The following is a 17181-nucleotide window of genomic DNA, read 5'->3' on the forward strand; positions in this document are numbered from 1 at the left end:
GGTCAGGCTAATGGCCGCCTCAGAGCATTCACATTCTCGATCTCATATCAGGCTGTGCCAGCCAATCACAATCCTGTGGCCACCTCTGCCACCTCTGTCTTAACTACTGGTCTTAGCAGCCTCCCCACAAAAGCTCCTCTCCACCCACACTGCCACCAGCCAGGTCCTTGTCAATCACACCCGGGATGTGGCAGGAGCCTCCTCCATGACCCTTCTGCCTCTAGACTCACCCGCACTGATCCTTCTGCTCATCAGAGCCTGACCCTGTCCCTTCCCTGAGCACCCCACCCCTAGAGGGACCCCCTCAACCAGACACGTACCCCAGGGACCATGATAGAGTAGGAGGAACAAAGACTTTGCAGCCTGACAGTTCTGGGGTCAAATCCCAGCTCTGGCACTCATTAGCTGAGTCATCCTGGATAAGTTACATAACCTCCCGAACCTCATTCTCCCTGTTGACGCGAGGGAATATGGTGATAGATATCATGCAGAGTCCTAGGAGCTGGAAGTACATTCACACTTACAAAGAGTTCAGCCCAATGCCAGGTGCTCATAGGTATTTTACCCCACCATGTCAAATGCGTAGTAGACACACCAGCATACCCCAGCAGTAGCTTGGGACCCTGGCTGGGAATGGATTGGTAGCCACTCCCCTTTGCATATCTCCTCCAGGCCTGGGAAGTCAGGGAGGAGGGCTGACTTGCCCAGCTAATAAACAGAACACTCAGGTTTAAACCCAGGTCAGTCTCTCATCTGCAAAGGGGAGACAGAAATTCCAGCTGTGCGTATCTGTTGCACAGATTCAGAGAAGATGCCAGTGGCAGCAGTAGCTGCTCCAAATCTGCCCAGACTATTTAGGAAGGCAGGAGAGTTGAAGGTGACGGCAAGACCGATATCTGAGCCAACCCCCGTGGCCCAGAGTGGGACTGCGGGGCTGAGCCATTTTAAGTAAGTCCTTTATAGACCCTGCATCTGATTCTTGGAGGCCCCACCCTCACTTGCATTTAAAATGCACCCACACCCCCTCATTAAATATAACTGCTTTGCTTTAAAGGGGTTTTTATAAATTTGCTTTTGAAATTACTTGACTATGAGTAACTCATTTAATTTACTATTGGCTATGCTTTCTCTTTAATCATATTGCATATTCTGGAACTCTTGTCAAAAATCCAACTTACAAATTGTTTTCAAATATAATGGCATGTGACTTAACAAATATTGAAGTTGACATGCTACTTTCTGAAGGCATTTCATTAAACATTTGTCAATTTCAACTTTTTTTTTTCCATATTTTGCAGCCCTCAAAGGTTTTCTTTCAGCTCTCCCATGTTGCCAGGGGGTGGGGGTGACATTGAGGGTCTGCCAGGAGAAGACAGGTATGCGCACAAAATCAAGGCACTTAGATCGCCCCCATTTCTAGACTTGCAGGCTGCCTGCTTCAGGTCCAGCTGCGGAAACCACCCACCCCAGGTTGCCCAGGGCATCCTAATTTGGGCAGTTTCACTCTCATTTTGAAAATAAAGTGATTTCTCAAACATTGGATTAAACCTGAGTTAAGGCTTAAGCCTTTATTGGAATTTCATATGAATGCATTCATAAGTGAGGCAATACTTTGATAGGGTAAATGTTCTGATGTAGGGTTTAGAAATCAGGATTATTGTCACCCTAACCAAACACCCTTACCCATCCTCTACCCCAGCCTGGGGGCCCAGATAGCTCCCCACTTGCTCCCCTCCACTCCCCCAGGAGTGGACACGGAGAGGTGACCCCGTGCAGGGCATGTGAGATGTGGCCTGGCACACAGCCCTCATACTTCCCAGTCTGAAAGCTTTAGGGACAGATGAGGGACAGTCCCCCAGGGTCGACTTCACTCAGGACAGGTCCCAAACCTTGGAGGAGACAGGTTGGGTTACCTATTTTATTTACTCCCTCTGCCACCCACCCTCCTTCCCCCTCACCCCCCCATTCCATGTAAGATCTGGCCCCTGACCAGGAAGAAGATGCGGGCACCTTCACACACGCAGGCACACACAGCAGGTCGAGAGGAAGGGCAGGGGGTGGGGCTCCAAAAGAGGAGAGGAGGTGGCGGGCTGGCATGGAAGATGCAGGCAAGGTCGAGGGCAAGGAAATGACTTTTTATTTCTGCTCACATACTTTGATTCATTTCTATCAAGAACAGTAAAAAAAATTCTACCTTGGACCTGGTGATTTCACTCAGGGCATCTAGACTAAGGGAATAATCTGGAGAGATTTAGGCAAAGATAATAATAGCTAATATTTACTGAGTTCTTGCTTAGTGCTTTATATCCAGTGGCTGAATGAATTCAAAATCAACCCGTGAGAAAAGTGCTATTATTATCCCCATGAAATGGGTGAGGACCTGCAGGCACAGCGAGGGGAAATAACTTGCCTAAGGTCACACAGCCTGAAAGTGGTGGAAACAAAAGTCAAACCCAGAGTGCACACTGTTGGTCACATTAGGACACAGTCATTCTTAACAGAGGAGAGCTGTAATCATAAACCATGGGAGGCTCACCAGGGGGTGGTGCACAGTAGTTCACATTCATATTTGCAGAGTATTTTGATGACATGTGGAAAGACGTATGTTAAAATACTTTTTAAAATAGGCCGGGGTCAGGCACGGTGGCTCACCCCTGTAATCCCAGCACTTTGGGAGGCTGACGTGGATCACCTGAGGTCAGGAGTTCGAGACCAGCCTGACCAACATGGTGAAACCCCGTCTCTACTAAAAATACAAAAAATTAGCCAGGTGTGGTGTCACGCACCTGTAATTCCAGCTACTTGGGAAGCTGAGGCAGAAGAATCACTTGAACCCAGGAGGCAAAAGTTACAGTGAGCCAAGATTGCACCACTGCACTCCAGCCTGGGCGACAGAGTGAGACTCCATCTCAAAAATAATAATAATAATAAAAAATTTTAAAAAGCCTACATCATTCTTGTGATCTCAACTTAAAAATAGCATTTTAAAAAGAACTGAAAAGAATACATAAATATGCACAGACATGTATTAAAATATCTACATATATCTCAGGCATGCAGCAAATATTTGGTGAAACTGGTAGATTATGAGTGGGCTTTTACTTCTTCCTATTTTTCTATATTTTCCAAATTTTTTTTAATGAAAATGATTTTCTTTTCAAATAGGAAGAAGTATTAAGGCCTTTTGAGATTATTTTCTCTTGATAAATATTTGAAAGAGAAATTTCTGAGAAACTAAGAAACCAGAGGCAAGTTGTTTAAAAAATAAATTGTGGGTTGGGTGCGGTGGCTCACGCCTGTAATCCCAGCACTTTGAACCCAGGAGTTCAGGACCAGCCTGCACAGCATGGTGAAACCCCGTCTACAGGTGGCACGTGCCTGTAGTCCCAGTTACTCATGAGGCTGGGGTGGGAGGATCACTTGAGCCCAGGAGGTCACTGCAGCCTGGACAATAGAGCAAGACCTCGTTTCAAAAATAAACCGTGAAGAGGCTGCTAAGGAACTTTAAATTAGTAATATTCTTAGAGCTAAGCCTCAACACACACTAAGAAAAACAGGAGACAAGAAAGTGAACTGAAGGATTCTATTAAATGACAAATTCAACAAGTAAATATGGAGTCCTAAGTGCTGGCAGACAGGACAGGCAGTTCTTGCCTCCAAAAGACCTTCTAGAAAAATCTTTTAATCCTGCTTCCTTGTTAAAACAAAGACAAGACACAGCTCACTTGTGTTATTAAATTATTCACCTACTTGAAAAGTGAGTTCCCCTCACCCTTCTAAGGGGGATCCTTGGGCAGCCGAGGCCCAGCATGGGTGAAGGAGCCCTGGACTCACCACCTCCCACCCTCATCGGGCTCCAACGTTCAATTCTGTGACATGTAAGTGGCCAGGATGAATTGGCAAGGGGTGTCTTCTGAACTGAAGGGCCTTGGGTCTTGACCAGGAGAGGGCTTGGCCAATGGGAAGTGGAGAGGGATGAGGAGAGCTTCTTCCCGGGGCACCCACTGGGAGACCCAGGGCCAGGTGCAGACCTGCTTGCTGAAAGAGGCTGGGGTGGGGGAGAGCAGCTGACAAGAAAGGAGGAGGAAGCCAGCGGCCTCCCAGCCTCCCCCTCCTGCTCCAGCTGCTCTGGCTCTGGGCAGGCCCTCAATTAAACAGGCCCATGCTGTTCCAGGGCTAATTGCTTCTGAGGCAGCCAGCCAGGGGAGGACAGGCCTCCCCAGCCAGTAGCAGGGGCAGCGACAGGCTTCTCTCTGCCCACCCAGGACCCTGCACAGCCCAGGGCACATTCCACTTTCCTTCTTTACCTGGGGAACAGACTCCAGCAACCTCTGTGCCAGGGAGGTGCTCCAGAAATTGTGTATTAAACATGGGACAGAGGCTGAGGTGGGATTGGGGCGGGGGCGGGGGGCTGGAATCGGAATGCACAGGCTTGTTCCAACCTCTTGCAATAGAATCTGCCCGAGAGTTTGCAGATGTCTGTGCCACACCTTCTGCCTATTGAATCAGAATCTCTGAGAGTATGGCCTGGAGAGGGCCATCTAAACAAGACCCCCCCAGAAGACCCTGGTCTCAGGTTTGTCTGTAGGTGCATATTTCCCATCTACCAGGCCATCCCCTCAGAGGCTGGAAGAGGGGAGGAAGTACAAGGTGGGAAACAGACACCAGCCCCCAAGCTGGTGTGACAGGGATGTGCCACAGACCCGGGGCTAGGTGTTCCCCTCACAGGGGACAGGCTGGATGAGGGTTGGATGGGCATCTCCTCTCTCCCACAGCTTCTTTTGTCAGTTTCCACATGCACAACATACACATCACGCAAGCCTAGTCCCTCCCCTCAGAATGCACGGTGCCTCCATCCACAGCCACCTCCCACCACGGCGTTCCCTCTCCCAACAGAAACCCCACCTGCCTCATTACTTAAATAATCTTTATTTCTCATGCACTAGGAAAGATGGTTCGTATGAAACACTGCAGTTCACAGCAAAGGCCTCAGTCCAGAACACAACACAGGGGCCAGCTGGGATCACAATCTGGTCAAAGCTCTGGGAGCCACACTGGGAACGCCACTCCCGGGGTTGAGTGGCAGATCCAGGACCTTGCAGCAACCGTGGCCCCAGACATAACACAAGGCAGCTGCCCTCTCCCACAGAGGCACAGGAAGCTGACACCCAAGGAGCACGTGGGCTGGGGACAGGACGGAGAAGGCTGCTGGGCAGTGACTTGGCGGAGATGTGGTCCAGCACCTCTGCCGCCTGCGTCTACCCACTCAGGCCAGGAAGCCCAGGCCTGTGACTGAGCTCTAGGCCCAGCTCTACCCAGTGCAGAGCTGCTGGAGTTCCACAGACCCTCAGCAGCCCCGTGCCCACAGCAGAGGTGTAGAGGTCCCCCGCCTGCCCCTCGGCTACATGAACAAGACAGGGGCCTAAACTTCGGCCCTGGCCAAGGCTTAGATTTGCCCAGGAAGGACCGGACAGGCTAGAGGGGCCAGCCCCCCACAACCATCCCAAGCCCCTGTGGACACTGGAGAAGCCCATAGGACAGTCAGGCTTCTGAGGATCCCAGGACAGGGCCACCAGCAGGGGAGGCCCTCAATACCTGGGCCATCAGGCTCAATACCTGAGCCCAAACAACAATGAGCAGATTCCCAGGCTTTGCTTTCACTGGGTGGCCCAGGGACAGTGACATGGTAGGAGACATGCAAGACAGAGACAGAGAAGAATGGAGACATGCAGAGACCACACAGCATGGGAGGGGTCTGAGGACAAAACGTGGTAAAAGTGCTGCGATGTGGTGGGCACTTCATGGACCAGGCTCACTGAGGCCCTGGGCTCATGGCGATACCCGCCTCCTCTGGAATGGTCTCCAGCATCTCACTCTGGACTGCCTGCGTGATGAGCGCCAGCTCCTGGCACAGGGTCTCGTAGCGGTAGCCCACGCGGATGTCTGGCACATTGGTCCGGCGGATGTCATTCCCCTCAGGGCCTTCCTTGGTATAGTTGGGTCCCAGCCAGTGGCTCTTTACCTGCAAGGAGCAGGGGTAATGGGCAGGGCTGCAGCCAGTGCTGAGGGGTCATGCCCCACCCCAAGCCATCCCAGGGACAGGTCAGGACCCCAAATGCAGAGGAGGGGAGGAGTGATGCCATGCCAAGGTCCAGGCAGGCGCTGTAGTACCTTGTGCGAGAAGCCGCTCATGAGCACGCTGTTGCGGGCCAGCTCACACATATCGCAGGAGCTGAGCTTCCACACCTGGGTGGCGATGCTGTACTCCTCCATCAGCGGCTCCTGCACGGGCCAGGTTCCCTCAGACGAGTGCGCCCTGGCCAGCTGCCCCTGCCTCCCTTCCCCAGCCTCCTCACTCGCTCTCCCCACCCCCGCCCCCCCATCCCCCCAACCCCCCAACCCCCCAACCCCTCAACTCCATAAGACTTGCCAATTGGCCAGCTATGCTCTACCAGCAGGGGGCAGCACCAACCCGAGAGACCGCCCCCCGCTCCCCCCACCAACCCGCCCCCCACCCAACCCGGGAGACCCCAGCGTCCTGGGACGCCCGCCCGCCTGGCTGCCTGCTGGGCTCTGACCTTGGTGAAGTGGAACTGCAAGGGATCATCAGTGGACAGGGAGACCATGAGGCCGCGGGACAGGTACTCCGGTAGCGGATTCCGGTGATAGCTGAGGAAGAGGCTGTTGTTGCTGAGCGGAGACATGGCGATGCCGATCTGGGCCAGGTAGTACAGGTACTGCAGGACGGGGGCCTGGGCAGGCAACAGGGAGGGAGGGCCTGTCAGGTGGCCCCGAGGCTGGGCAGGGCACAGTGGTTCTGGGGGTCCAGGCCACAGCAGAGGGCAGGGGGAGGGGAATCCAGGCTTGGCCTGATGTGCAAAGGGTGAATTAGTCAAAATCCAAGTTGGGGCCCCAGGCTGAAGGCTGGGGTGGGGAAGGGTAGTTACATTGGGAAGGCAGAATCCAATCTGAGGGCTGGGTGGGAGGAGGATCGGTTGCTGAAGGGGCCCGAATGGTTCAGAGGAAGGTGAACAATTGGGAGGGAAGGCTAGGGGTGCAGATCCTGACCTTGCGCAGAAGGAGCCCGTGGGAAATGTTCTCAGCCAGCATGAAGGCTGACACCAGGTGGTGGATGGGCCCAGCCTCCCCACAGTGTGGCCTCAGCACAAACGTGTGGAAGCCCCTCTGCCTGGGGGACATGAAGACAGTGTCAGCTCCTGAGCCTGGGATCACCTGGGCTCACCGGAGCCCCTGACCCCCCACCCAGCACGCATATGTCCTCCAGCCAATAACTATGCAGGCCTGGGATAAGGGGGACAGGGGTAGGTTACTGGCTGTGAGGGGTGACAGATGTAGCTCCAAGGGCAGAGAAAGAACCCATCCAGTCCAGGCAACAGGTGGGTCAGAGGTCTAGTGGCCCTGGCCCAAGGTGCCAAGAGTGAGGTTTGTCGGGCGAGAGATGGCATAGCAAGCAGACACAGGGTGGTGCAGGCACCTGCGCAGGTGGTTCAACATGGCCATGTTGGCAAAGGTGTAGTACAGGTAGTAGGCATAGGGTGGGTTGTCCTCCTCCACCCACGCCTCAGGCAGGGGGCTCTCCAGGTTGAAGACATGGTTTTCAGGCTTGGACTCATCATCCACGCTGTCAAAACCATCCACCTAATACAGAACCCTGGGGTCAGAACCAGAGCTGCAGCTGGATGTGAAGCCGGCTGCCCTCCCCATACCCAGCTCTGCGCTGCCTGCTCACGTGCTCTAAGAAGAGATGCAGTTCCGGGTGGCTGGCAGGGTGCACAGTGGCCTCGAACAGTGGCAGGAAGATGTTCTCCAGCATCTCCTGGAAGTTGGCCAGCTGGCCCTTGGTACGGTACACATCACTGCAGGTGAGACAACATGCAGGTATGTGCAAGTCAGGGCCAGTGGGAGGAAACCCAGCGGTCCAGCAAGGGTCAGAGCTTGGCCCAAGAGCGCAGGGGCGCATCTGAACCATATTGGGAAAGCAAGGATACCCAGGTGGGCCAGGCTGGACAGACCATGGATGGGACCAGGAAGCCCTTCCTTGCACTCAGAGGGGTTGGCAGGGACAAGGGAGGCTCAGCCATCCTAGGAGGGCAGGAGGCAGGCCCTGACCCCTTGAATATGACCCCGCAGGTTCCCCTCCCACTCCAGGGACACTCACAAGAGGCGGGGCACCTGCACCAGCCAGCGCACGTTGGGGGAGTGCACGCGGTGCATGACGGCCCAGCGCGCCAGCTTGTCCCACTCATCCCTCGAGCGCCCGTAAATGGAGAGCCGCAGCTCTGCATTCTGGTATTTGCTCTCCTCCAGGTCTGACATCACCTCCTAGACATGAGGTGAGCTGAGTCAGACATGAGGTGAGCTGAGTCAGAGCTCTTCAGGGGGTCATCTGCCTACCCTCCTTGAGTCTCACCCCCTAAAAGCCCCCAGATCCTCAGGCTCGAGGCTTGGCAGGGAAGGCTGCCTCCTTACCTTGATGATGTGAGCAAAGTACTTCCCAGATACCCTGTTGTCCGTCTTGATGAAGATCTCTCGGAGGACGGACTCCCCAATAGGGTTGTATTTGGCATTAAACTTGTCAAAGCGATGGAAAGTGTTCCTGTCCTGGGGGACATGGGAAGGCTCAGGTCACCCGTGACTCCTGGTCCCCTGACTGACTCAGTCCCACAGCCCACGCCACTGGCACAGACCGCATGCACATCCAGCGTGTCCACACTCAGGTCGTAGGCCGTGAGATTCATGCTCTCAAAGACCTCCCGCAGCGTCTGTTCACGGCCCTGCTCCACGTGCACGATCTCCTCCAGGTGCCGCTTCATTGCCCGCTTGATGAAGCGCAGCAGATGCTTCTGGTTCATGCAGGACGAGGCATGGATGTGGGTGTCCACCTGGAATGGAACAGGGCACTGCTGATCCACCAGAGGCCAGGAAGGTCTGGGGCCTGGGGCAGTGCAATGGGAAAGGACCCTCTGTACTGGATGCTGTGTGGGGGGCCTGGCCCTTGAAGGGGAGGCTGGGCAGAGGTGTGGGATGAGGACATGGAGACGGCCACGGGGTGAGGGCCCACCTTGCGGATGTTGTAGAAATCTCGGTGTGGCACTTTCTTCTGGGCGGCCAGCTCCTTCATCTCATTGAGTAGCACATGCATCTGGAACTTGGAGCTCAGGTACTGCAGCCGGCGGTAGCAGAATGACTTTCTGGGCATGAGGAGAACAAGGCAGGGACTTAGGCCCTGAAGGGAGGCACCTGGGGAGGGCTTGGGTAGCAGATCAGAGGGAGCAGGTGGGAGGGTAAGGATGGAGGCTGCCAAGAGGGAAGTAGACTGCGGGGAAGTCGAGGGCTCAGCAACTAGGAAGGGCAAGACACCAGGTGATAGGAGTCTGGGGCAGAACTGGGGCTGGAGAATCTGGGCTGGGAGGGGAGCTAAGTGTCTGGGATGGCAGGGGACTCACATGGGGCCATTGATAATCAGGGCCATCAGCACATTGACGTCAGCCACAAATTCCTGCAGGTCAGGGTATGGCAGCTCCACCTCTGAGCAACTGGCATGGAGGGGAGCTTGGGTGAGGAGAGCAAGCCGAGCCCTGTGGCCTCTCCCAAGCCAACGCAACCTCCCACGCTGCATCCCCCCAACACGCACCACACCCCTCTTACTGCTCGTCGGGTTCCCTGCGGGTGTAGACGTGCACCACACCCCGCACCATGCGCAGACCCAAGCCCAGGTCCCCAGGCATGGTGCTTGGCTCACAGTGCTCATACGGGTGCTGCTCCAGCGCAGGGGGGTGCACCGGGGCATCTGCAGGTGTGAGGAGGGTAAAGTCAGAGCAGGGCTCTTCCAAGCCACCCACTGCCCAACCCAAAGGCCCCACAGAGGGCAAGAGATGTTGAAGACCCAGTAGGTCAGACAGCTCCTGCCCAACCTCCACCCCTGTACCCCAAGAGGTTGGAATGAGCCTGGATTGTAGGGAGAGGCAGGCAGGGCAGAGGTGCCCAGGCACCAGGCTGAGAAGCCCAGGAGGCTAGGGCACATGGCATGGGGCAGAGATGGGGAGTCCCACCAGCAGACACAGGGGTGTCGGGGCCCTGTTCATAGGTCCGGGTCTCCAGAGGCTTTTCAGCCAGCTGCTGCAGGTAGCGGCGGGTCGTGGGGCAGAAGCTCTGCAGGGACAGGGCCATGTACTTCTCCCGGATGAAGAGCGCCCGCACCACACTCTTGGCTGCATCCAGCAGGTCTGTGAACGGCACCTGGAGATGAGGATATGCGATCACTCTCCTCAGTCTTGGACTCAGAGACCTCCTCCCTAAGGCCTTATCTTAGAACCCAAACTATCCCCACCTCCCACAGGCCCTGACCCCCAGGAACACTCAGATCACCCTGGTCCAGCACATCAAGTGGCTCCCAGGCAGCCCCTCTGCCCCTCCGCCCCTCCAGCTGCTGGAAAGAGAAACGCCCTTTCCAGCCCCCACCCCCAGCTCTCCAGGCTGGGGGAACCCACTAAGACATAGGTGATGGCGACTCACCCAACATACACCCCATACTTACCCCACACTTCTCCTCCCCAGAGATGGTGACCCGCTGAAACTCCCGTTCCAGCACATCACGCTCCCGCAGGCTCCGGTCACCCTGCCCCTCACCCTGTTCCTTGTAGAGCCTGCAGGGGGTGCATTCAAGGGAGGGGTTTAGAGCCGGCAGAAGGGCAGGCTCCAGCTCCGCATCCCCTGTGCCCCTCTGCCCTCCTCACTGTAGGTCCGAGTCACTGTCCGTCTTCAGGAAATCTTGCTTGGCCCGAAGCAGGATGTCTGGCTCCAGCCTAGAGGCAAGAGGGGTGAGAAGTCAGGCAGATCCCGAGGGACGGCCCTTGCTCCCAGGTCCCAGCACTGCACTAGGTGCTGTGCACATGTCGTCACATGTGATCCTCAAAGGCAGAGCTGCAGAACCCTGTGCTGTTCTCACTCACTTTAGAGATGAGAAAGCAGACCCATAAGTTAAGCAACATGACCCAGCCACACCGGCGGCTAGAAGACAGAACAGAACCCAGCAGCCCGACTCCAAAGCCCACTCTATGCTCCCTGTGCAGACCCCCCAAGGCAGGGTGCGAGGGAAAGAGGCAGAAAAGGGGCTCTGAAAGGGTCTGGAAGGGTATGGAGGGAGACTAAGCAGCTGCCTGCCGGGCTCACTTGACATCCTGGCTGATCTGCCGCTCCAGCCGCTGCCGCCGCTCCTCCAGCTGTTCAATGGGGCTCTCCTCGGGGAACTCATACGGGGCACTACGGAGCTCGCTCTCAGCCAGTGAGCGGGTGAACAGCTCCTGGGGGGAGGGAAGGAAGGTCAGCATGGCTGGCCCTCCGCCCTCGGGCACTCTCCTACAGAGTCTGGGGATGGGGTGAGGGCAGCAGGACCAGGGGTACCTGGGAGAGGCTGAGGATCAGGAGACAGCCAAGCGTGAGGTGAGGGGACAGCTGAGGTGAGGGGTGTGGGGAGCAGAGGCAGGGCATGGAGACACGGGGTGAGGGTGCGGGTGGTGCCAGGTGATACCTCGGCGATCTCCTTGCATTTGCCATCCATAGACGTGCGCAGGTCGAGCGGGAAGTGCTTGAGGCAGGGGGCGGGGCCCGGCAGGGATCGGGCAGACTGCAGCGGAGGGGCCCCCAGACCACCCCGAGCCTCTGCAGAGACAGTGATGCCAGGGTCAAAGGGTGGAGGGGCAGCCCCTGAAAGCCCTGGGCCCCTGCCCTGCCTAGGCCAGCTCCCGAGAGAGCCCAGGGTCGGGAAAGAGGGCAGTCCCTCCTCAGTAGCTGAGGAGTAGGCCTGTGTGTGTGGCTCCCAAAGGGCTCACCCTCACCTCTAACGCAGGGACCCCTCACCCATTCCAGGCTTGGGGTGGGGATTCTGAGTCTGCCCCTAGAACAAGTAGATTCATTACCTCCACAAATGAGACTAGAGCCTGATCCCTCAGGCCATGGGAATCTCCACGTGACTACCTCCCAGAGGCAGGTGCACGTGTGTACATGTGCACACACATGCACGTACGCACACAGACACCCTCAGAGACACACACCAGGTGCTTGGTAAGGACCAGGCGGCCACACCAGGAACCCCCAGGCTGCAGCTCCCAGGGCAGGCAACCCAGGATCAGACCCGCCCCTGGACTAGCAGATTCTCCACTCAAAGGGGCAGGGCCCTGTGCCTGACATCCTAGACCTGTGCAGCACAAGAGAAGCCGCAGCTGCTGCTCAGCTCTGACCTAGGGACGAGCCCTCAAGGGAAGAGGAGAGGAAGTGGAGGGCCTGGTTGGCAAGGGAACCCTACCTCCTCCCTGGAGGCCTGCCCTGTCCCCCAGGGCCCCAGGGCTGCCAAAATGTGGCCTGGCCTTAGCCTGCCCCTCCAAAAGGAGCTGCCACAAACAGTCTATGCCACTCAGGCCCCAGGATCTGGACCGGGGGCACCACAGAGGGCCCTGGGGAAGGGAGTGTCAGAAGCCAAGGGTCTTTCTTCATCAAGACTAGACTTTCCATCTGTACCACGAGGAGGTTGGCACCAGAGGGCCGTGAAGCTGCTGGTCTATGGGGGCTGCCAAGGCTTCCAGCCTACCCCGAAGGACCCTCCCTGGGCTCAGCAGCCCCAGCTCCTCAGTGAGAAGCTTTCCACACCCAAACTGCCTCTCTCAGCCGGCCGTAAGGAGTGCTCCCCTCCAGCACCCTCCACCCTGGCTTAGGGAAGGATTACAGGATCTGCCTAGGTAGCCGGCCTTAAAGTCTCTGCGCCCATTTCCCAATACTCCAGGACTGGTCCCAAAGCTGGACAAAGGGAAGAGGGAGGGGCCTGCCCCAGATCCAGGACCCCATCCCCTGCGCACCCTGGCCCCTGCCTGAACCCTACCTGCAGAGTGCAGGCAGCTCCGGCCAGCAGCCCTGTGCCCCTTGCCCGCCTGTTTGCCAGTGAAGCTGCAGCCGGTCCCTCAGGGGCTGGCACAGGCTGTACCAAGTGCAGCTGCAAGCAGGGGAGACCCTGAGATGGCCGTGAGCACGGAGCTAGGGGAGTTCAAGGGAGCCCAGAAACCAAGGGAAGGAGCATCAGAGTTGGGAGATAAGACGAACTCCAGAACTGAAGAGGGCCTCCACCTCTACAGTGCCAGGGAAGACCCAGCCAGATGTGAGGCTCCTAAGGGGGAGTAGCAGGGTAGGCTGACTTGGGCAGGGCAGGCCGACAGGGAGGAGCCAAGCCTCCTTAAAATCCACTGCCCTAGGGGACAGTGAGTGGGCAGGGCCTGGCTGGCCAAAGAGTAAGAGGGGAGAAAAAGGAGGGGAACAGCGCTCTTCATCACACCCACAGCCCCAGGTTGGCCTCTTCTGGCAGTGGCCTTGTTGCTCACCACTGTCCTCTGGGCCCTGATTATGGCATCCCTCAGGAGAGACAGGGCCTTTGCTGGGGTAGGAGCTGGCTGGCAGCTGGGGAAATGGCCCAGTCTAGGTAGGGGCCAGTCACTGAGGCTTCCCCGCTGCCCAGCTGCTCAGGCGGCTGGTTCGCAGGCCCCTAGACCTGCAACCCCTGATCCAAGCCTATCATCAGGGACAGGACAAACTGTCCAGAATAAGTTTGGGAGAAAGGGGGCTAGAATTTGGAGGACATGGATCTGATTCTGTTCCTGCTTCCGGGCATGTCTCTACCTACCTCTGGGAGGCTTTGGGTCCTCATCTACAAGTGGGGCGATAAGTGGTCCCTTCCCTGCCTAGCCACAACTGCCATAAGGCTCACAGAGATAATGGCTCTGCAAGTGTTCTGCAAAACACCAGGCTCTGTGTTGAGGCAAGGCCTGCAATTATGAACTCCTGGGACCCTCAAAATACATTCTACCTGTAGCCCCGCCCACTGAGGACAGTGGGAGGTTCCCTGGGCCCAGTGCAGGGCAAAGGCAATAGGCCAGTAAAGGGCAGTGAAGTGAACTTGGCAGGAGTGGAGATGGGGTGACTCTATCTCTTACTTGGAAAAGGACAAAGTAGGAAGAGGAAGAAAAGAGGGGAACCTGTCTCACCCCCAGAGTGTAAGATCTTTTCTTGCCCGAGAACCCTGATTTTACACACCTCCTCCCTACATATGGCCCCAGACCACTTCTGACTCCATCTAGGGGAGGCCGACCACAGACCTCCATGGCTGGTTCATATTGGGTCAGCAGGAGTTGAGTCAAAGGCTCAAATCTCAACCCCCTCTCCTAGCAGGGGGGTCTCAGGCTCCACAGCAATCCTGGGGTGAGCAGGACAGATTCCAACAGCCAGTGCCATCCCCCCAGCCTGCCAGACCACTCTCCAGGGCTGCCGCAGGCTCACTGAAGGTGGCACACGGGCAGTAACCTCTACGTTCTCAGAGGCCAGGCCTAGAAGACTCAGCTGCCTACTGGTCCTTTCTCTAGGGGTCAGCACCACACACATACACCCACACTTACGGAGAAGTCAAGCAAAAGCCAGAGTGGGCTGCTCCAGAGCCACTCCCACCAACTCTGAGATTCTGAGCACCCCATCTCCCCTCTCGACCAGGAGCCCCTCACACACTGCCACGACTGCCTCAGTAGGCACAGGGGTGTCCACGGCTTTGACCCCACAAGTATCAGATGCTCTTACCATCTGACCACCGAAGGGTCTCCAGCTCTGGGCTAGATCCGTATCAGTTGCCCTATTGCTGAACCAAACAGGGCCAGGAAGGGCCCCACCCAGGGGACACCCTTTCTGGATGGCACAGACCTGGGCACAGAGAACACCCTCAGGACAGTAGAGACCTTGCACCAGTCATCTTCAATGAAACAAGAAAATATAGGAGGTTGATACTTGGGCTATAGCTACAGACAGCTGCAAGGGTGGGGGCAGTCGGCATGATCTGGTCATCAAAGTCAGGGTGGGTCTTTCCTTAGCCACAAGGCCTGGGAGCAGACAGCAGGCAGACATCCCTCTGCAAGCACAGAGCCAGGCAGCCAAGCCCTCACTGAGACAGGCACTGCCGCACCTCACTGCCTGCTCCAAATGATGCAGAGATGCTTACTAGAGTGAGAGACGAACCAAAGGGTGCAGAAGCACACGCAGTGCGGGCAGCAGCCCCAGCCTGAACCCTGCACGGACCTGACCAAGGACACCCCATACTCCTAAGGAGGCTCACAATATAGACCAGGAATGAGCAAATAGCAAACGATAGATACAGTCAAGCCCCCAGTTGTGGGATGCCAGCCAGCAATGGTTGTGCCCAGATGTCAGACCCCCAGTGATGGGGATCTAGATGTGGGGTCCTAAAAAGTGGAACTAGCCACAGAACAGCCTAAGCCTGCCTGGTAAAGGCACAGGCGCCAGAGTGGCCAGTCCACAAAACAGTCAGTCCCACACACCCCCACTCCATTCACACATGCTTCACATGCAGTCTTAGCACATGCACACGCTGACACGTGTGCATACACACCTCTTGCTGCACCCACACCATGCCCACTCCTTGTGACAGAGGACAGCATCCCTGGCACAGATATCTCAGATCCACCCCCTGCCCCCCACCACCCCTCACCCCACCTTCCAAGCCGGCTGTCCCTGGGACTGAGGTTGAGGGGCACCACCACAGAGAGGATGCCGGAGGAGGTGGCCCCCTCTGAGGGGACCAGCAGCTTGGGCGAGAGGTGGCAAGACAGAGCCCAGCATCTATCCTGAGGCCAGGAAGCACACACTCACCTGGAGCTGCAGTGGAGGCCTGCAGGCTGGCCCGCTTCTTAAAGGTATATTTGGCCTTGGGCTTGCCAGAGCCAGATGGATAGGATGCCATGGCTGGGACCACGGCGGCGACAGCGGGGGAGTCTGAGCGGCACCGGCTGGGGCCTGGCTCTGCCACATCCAACCCCTTCCTCCGCCCCGCCCCCAGCGGGAGTGACTGATGCAGGAAGCAGCGGCTCCGCAGGCGGAAGAGGCCCTGGCCACGATTTCTCATGTTGTCTAGGCAACCTCGGGGAGTGGGGCCTCCATCTCTGCCCCTTATCCCTCCCCTGCCTCCTCAGTCCCAGGAGTGACGTGACTGATGGTGGCTGGGCCTGGCGGGGGGCGGGGAGGGGGTGGGTAGAAAAGAAGATGGGGAAGGGCCAGCCCCCAGCTCTCCACTAACCCACCAAGAGCCCTCACCCCATCATGCCAGGGCTCCCGGGCAAAGAAGCCAAAGTCCAGGCTAGCTGGTCCTTCCAGCTAGCCTGGAAGAAAAAAGAATAACAAACAGGAATTCAGCAGCGAGCGAGTCCAAGCTCAAACACAGTCCTCCCGGGGCAGGGCAGGCATACTCCGTGAAAACCCAGCACCCACTTTCCTTCCACATCTGACCCTCAGCTCCCGGGGTAGCCCAGCTCTGGGAGGAGGGGGAAGAACCGAGAATCCCAGCCCAGGAGGGAGGGGCCTGTCCTGGGAAAATTCCACCGTCGCCAAATAGCTACCTCCCAGGAAGGCAGGAAGGCCAGGAGACCCCCTTGTCTGGGGGTCTGGGACAGAGACCCTAGCCTCTTCGGATTTTTCCTCTGTCTCTGCACACTCTGGCTCTGCTCCCCAGGCCCTCCTGGGAGAAGCTGACCGCCTTCCCTAGGTCCTGCTGCTGTGCTGTGACTCCCACCCTCTTGTCACCCTGGCCACAGCACTTCTCTGTCCCAGAGACCCTCCCTCCAACACACGTACACACACTCACCTGAGGCCATGATGCCCGAGTTCCGAGGGGAGGCTGCCCACGAGGGTCTGTACAGCAGAGAGCCCGGGTCCTGAGGGACGGCAGGGGGATCGGGCCACAGACCCCAGCCAAGTCACTCCAAGGGCCCCTGCCCTGGCACTGAGATGGGGAAAGTAAGGCAGTCTTTCAAAATTGCCAGCTGGCCGGAGGTGGACTCCCGCAGACCTCGGCAGCCGGACTGGCTTCAAGGCGACCCCGGTGTCGCGACCACCCAACCCCGCAATCGAGAGGCTGGTAGGCCACGTGCTCCCAAGGGAGCGGGACCCGAAACTCGTCCAGATTTCTCTCAACACTCCCTGGGCATTCAGGGTCGGACTCCCGCGGCCGGACTGTGGGGGAGTCACGCAACAGGTGAGACCCCACCAAAATCTCGCCGGCTCCGCGCCAGGCTCTGCGGCCCTTGGCCCCGCCCCCGCCTGGCCCCGCCTCCGCCTGCCGAC

The 17181-nt window shown here is 57.3% G+C and overlaps 1 protein-coding gene across 4 annotated transcripts; it reads right to left on the reverse strand.

The window, feature by feature from the left end:
- Positions 1 to 4913: 4913 nt before the first annotated feature.
- Positions 4914 to 17175, reverse strand: AMPD2 (adenosine monophosphate deaminase 2). Of its 4 annotated transcripts, XM_009427388.5 has the most exons (19): positions 16703 to 17149; positions 15715 to 16067; positions 11552 to 11682; positions 11194 to 11324; positions 10758 to 10826; positions 10559 to 10667; positions 10074 to 10260; positions 9670 to 9811; positions 9468 to 9557; positions 9083 to 9212; positions 8709 to 8903; positions 8491 to 8622; positions 8180 to 8343; positions 7751 to 7877; positions 7496 to 7659; positions 7069 to 7189; positions 6579 to 6752; positions 6172 to 6282; positions 4914 to 6022 (listed from the first exon to the last, which is right to left on the reverse strand). In XM_009427388.5, exons 2-19 carry the CDS (start codon positions 15965 to 15967, stop codon positions 5813 to 5815), a joined length of 2640 nt encoding a protein of 879 aa, XP_009425663.2. In that variant the 5' UTR covers positions 15968 to 16067; positions 16703 to 17149; the 3' UTR covers positions 4914 to 5812. The 4 variants fall into 4 exon arrangements, with proteins under 4 accessions (XP_009425663.2, XP_016779613.1, XP_016779609.1 ...); XM_016924124.4 differs by lacking the exon at positions 15715 to 16067 and having other exon boundaries at positions 16703 to 17175; XM_016924120.4 differs by lacking the exon at positions 11552 to 11682.
- Positions 17176 to 17181: the final 6 nt, after the last annotated feature.

The sequence above is a fragment of the Pan troglodytes genome, chromosome 1 (assembly GCF_028858775.2).
Source record: "Pan troglodytes isolate AG18354 chromosome 1, NHGRI_mPanTro3-v2.0_pri, whole genome shotgun sequence".
NCBI lineage: Eukaryota > Metazoa > Chordata > Mammalia > Primates > Hominidae > Pan > Pan troglodytes.

Excerpts from the sequence above, each read along its gene's own strand:
- AMPD2 (XM_009427388.5), bottom strand. The coding sequence starts at position 15,967 with ATGAGAAATCGTGGCCAGGGCCTCTTCCGCCTGCGGAGCCGCTGCTTC. Across the intron at positions 9,812-10,073 it reads CGACACCCCTGTGTCTGCTG|ATGCCCCGGTGCACCCCCCT; the intron begins GTGGGACTCCCC and ends TCACACCTGCAG. Across the intron at positions 8,623-8,708 it reads ACACGCTGGATGTGCATGCG|GACAGGAACACTTTCCATCG; the intron begins GTCTGTGCCAGT and ends CATGTCCCCCAG.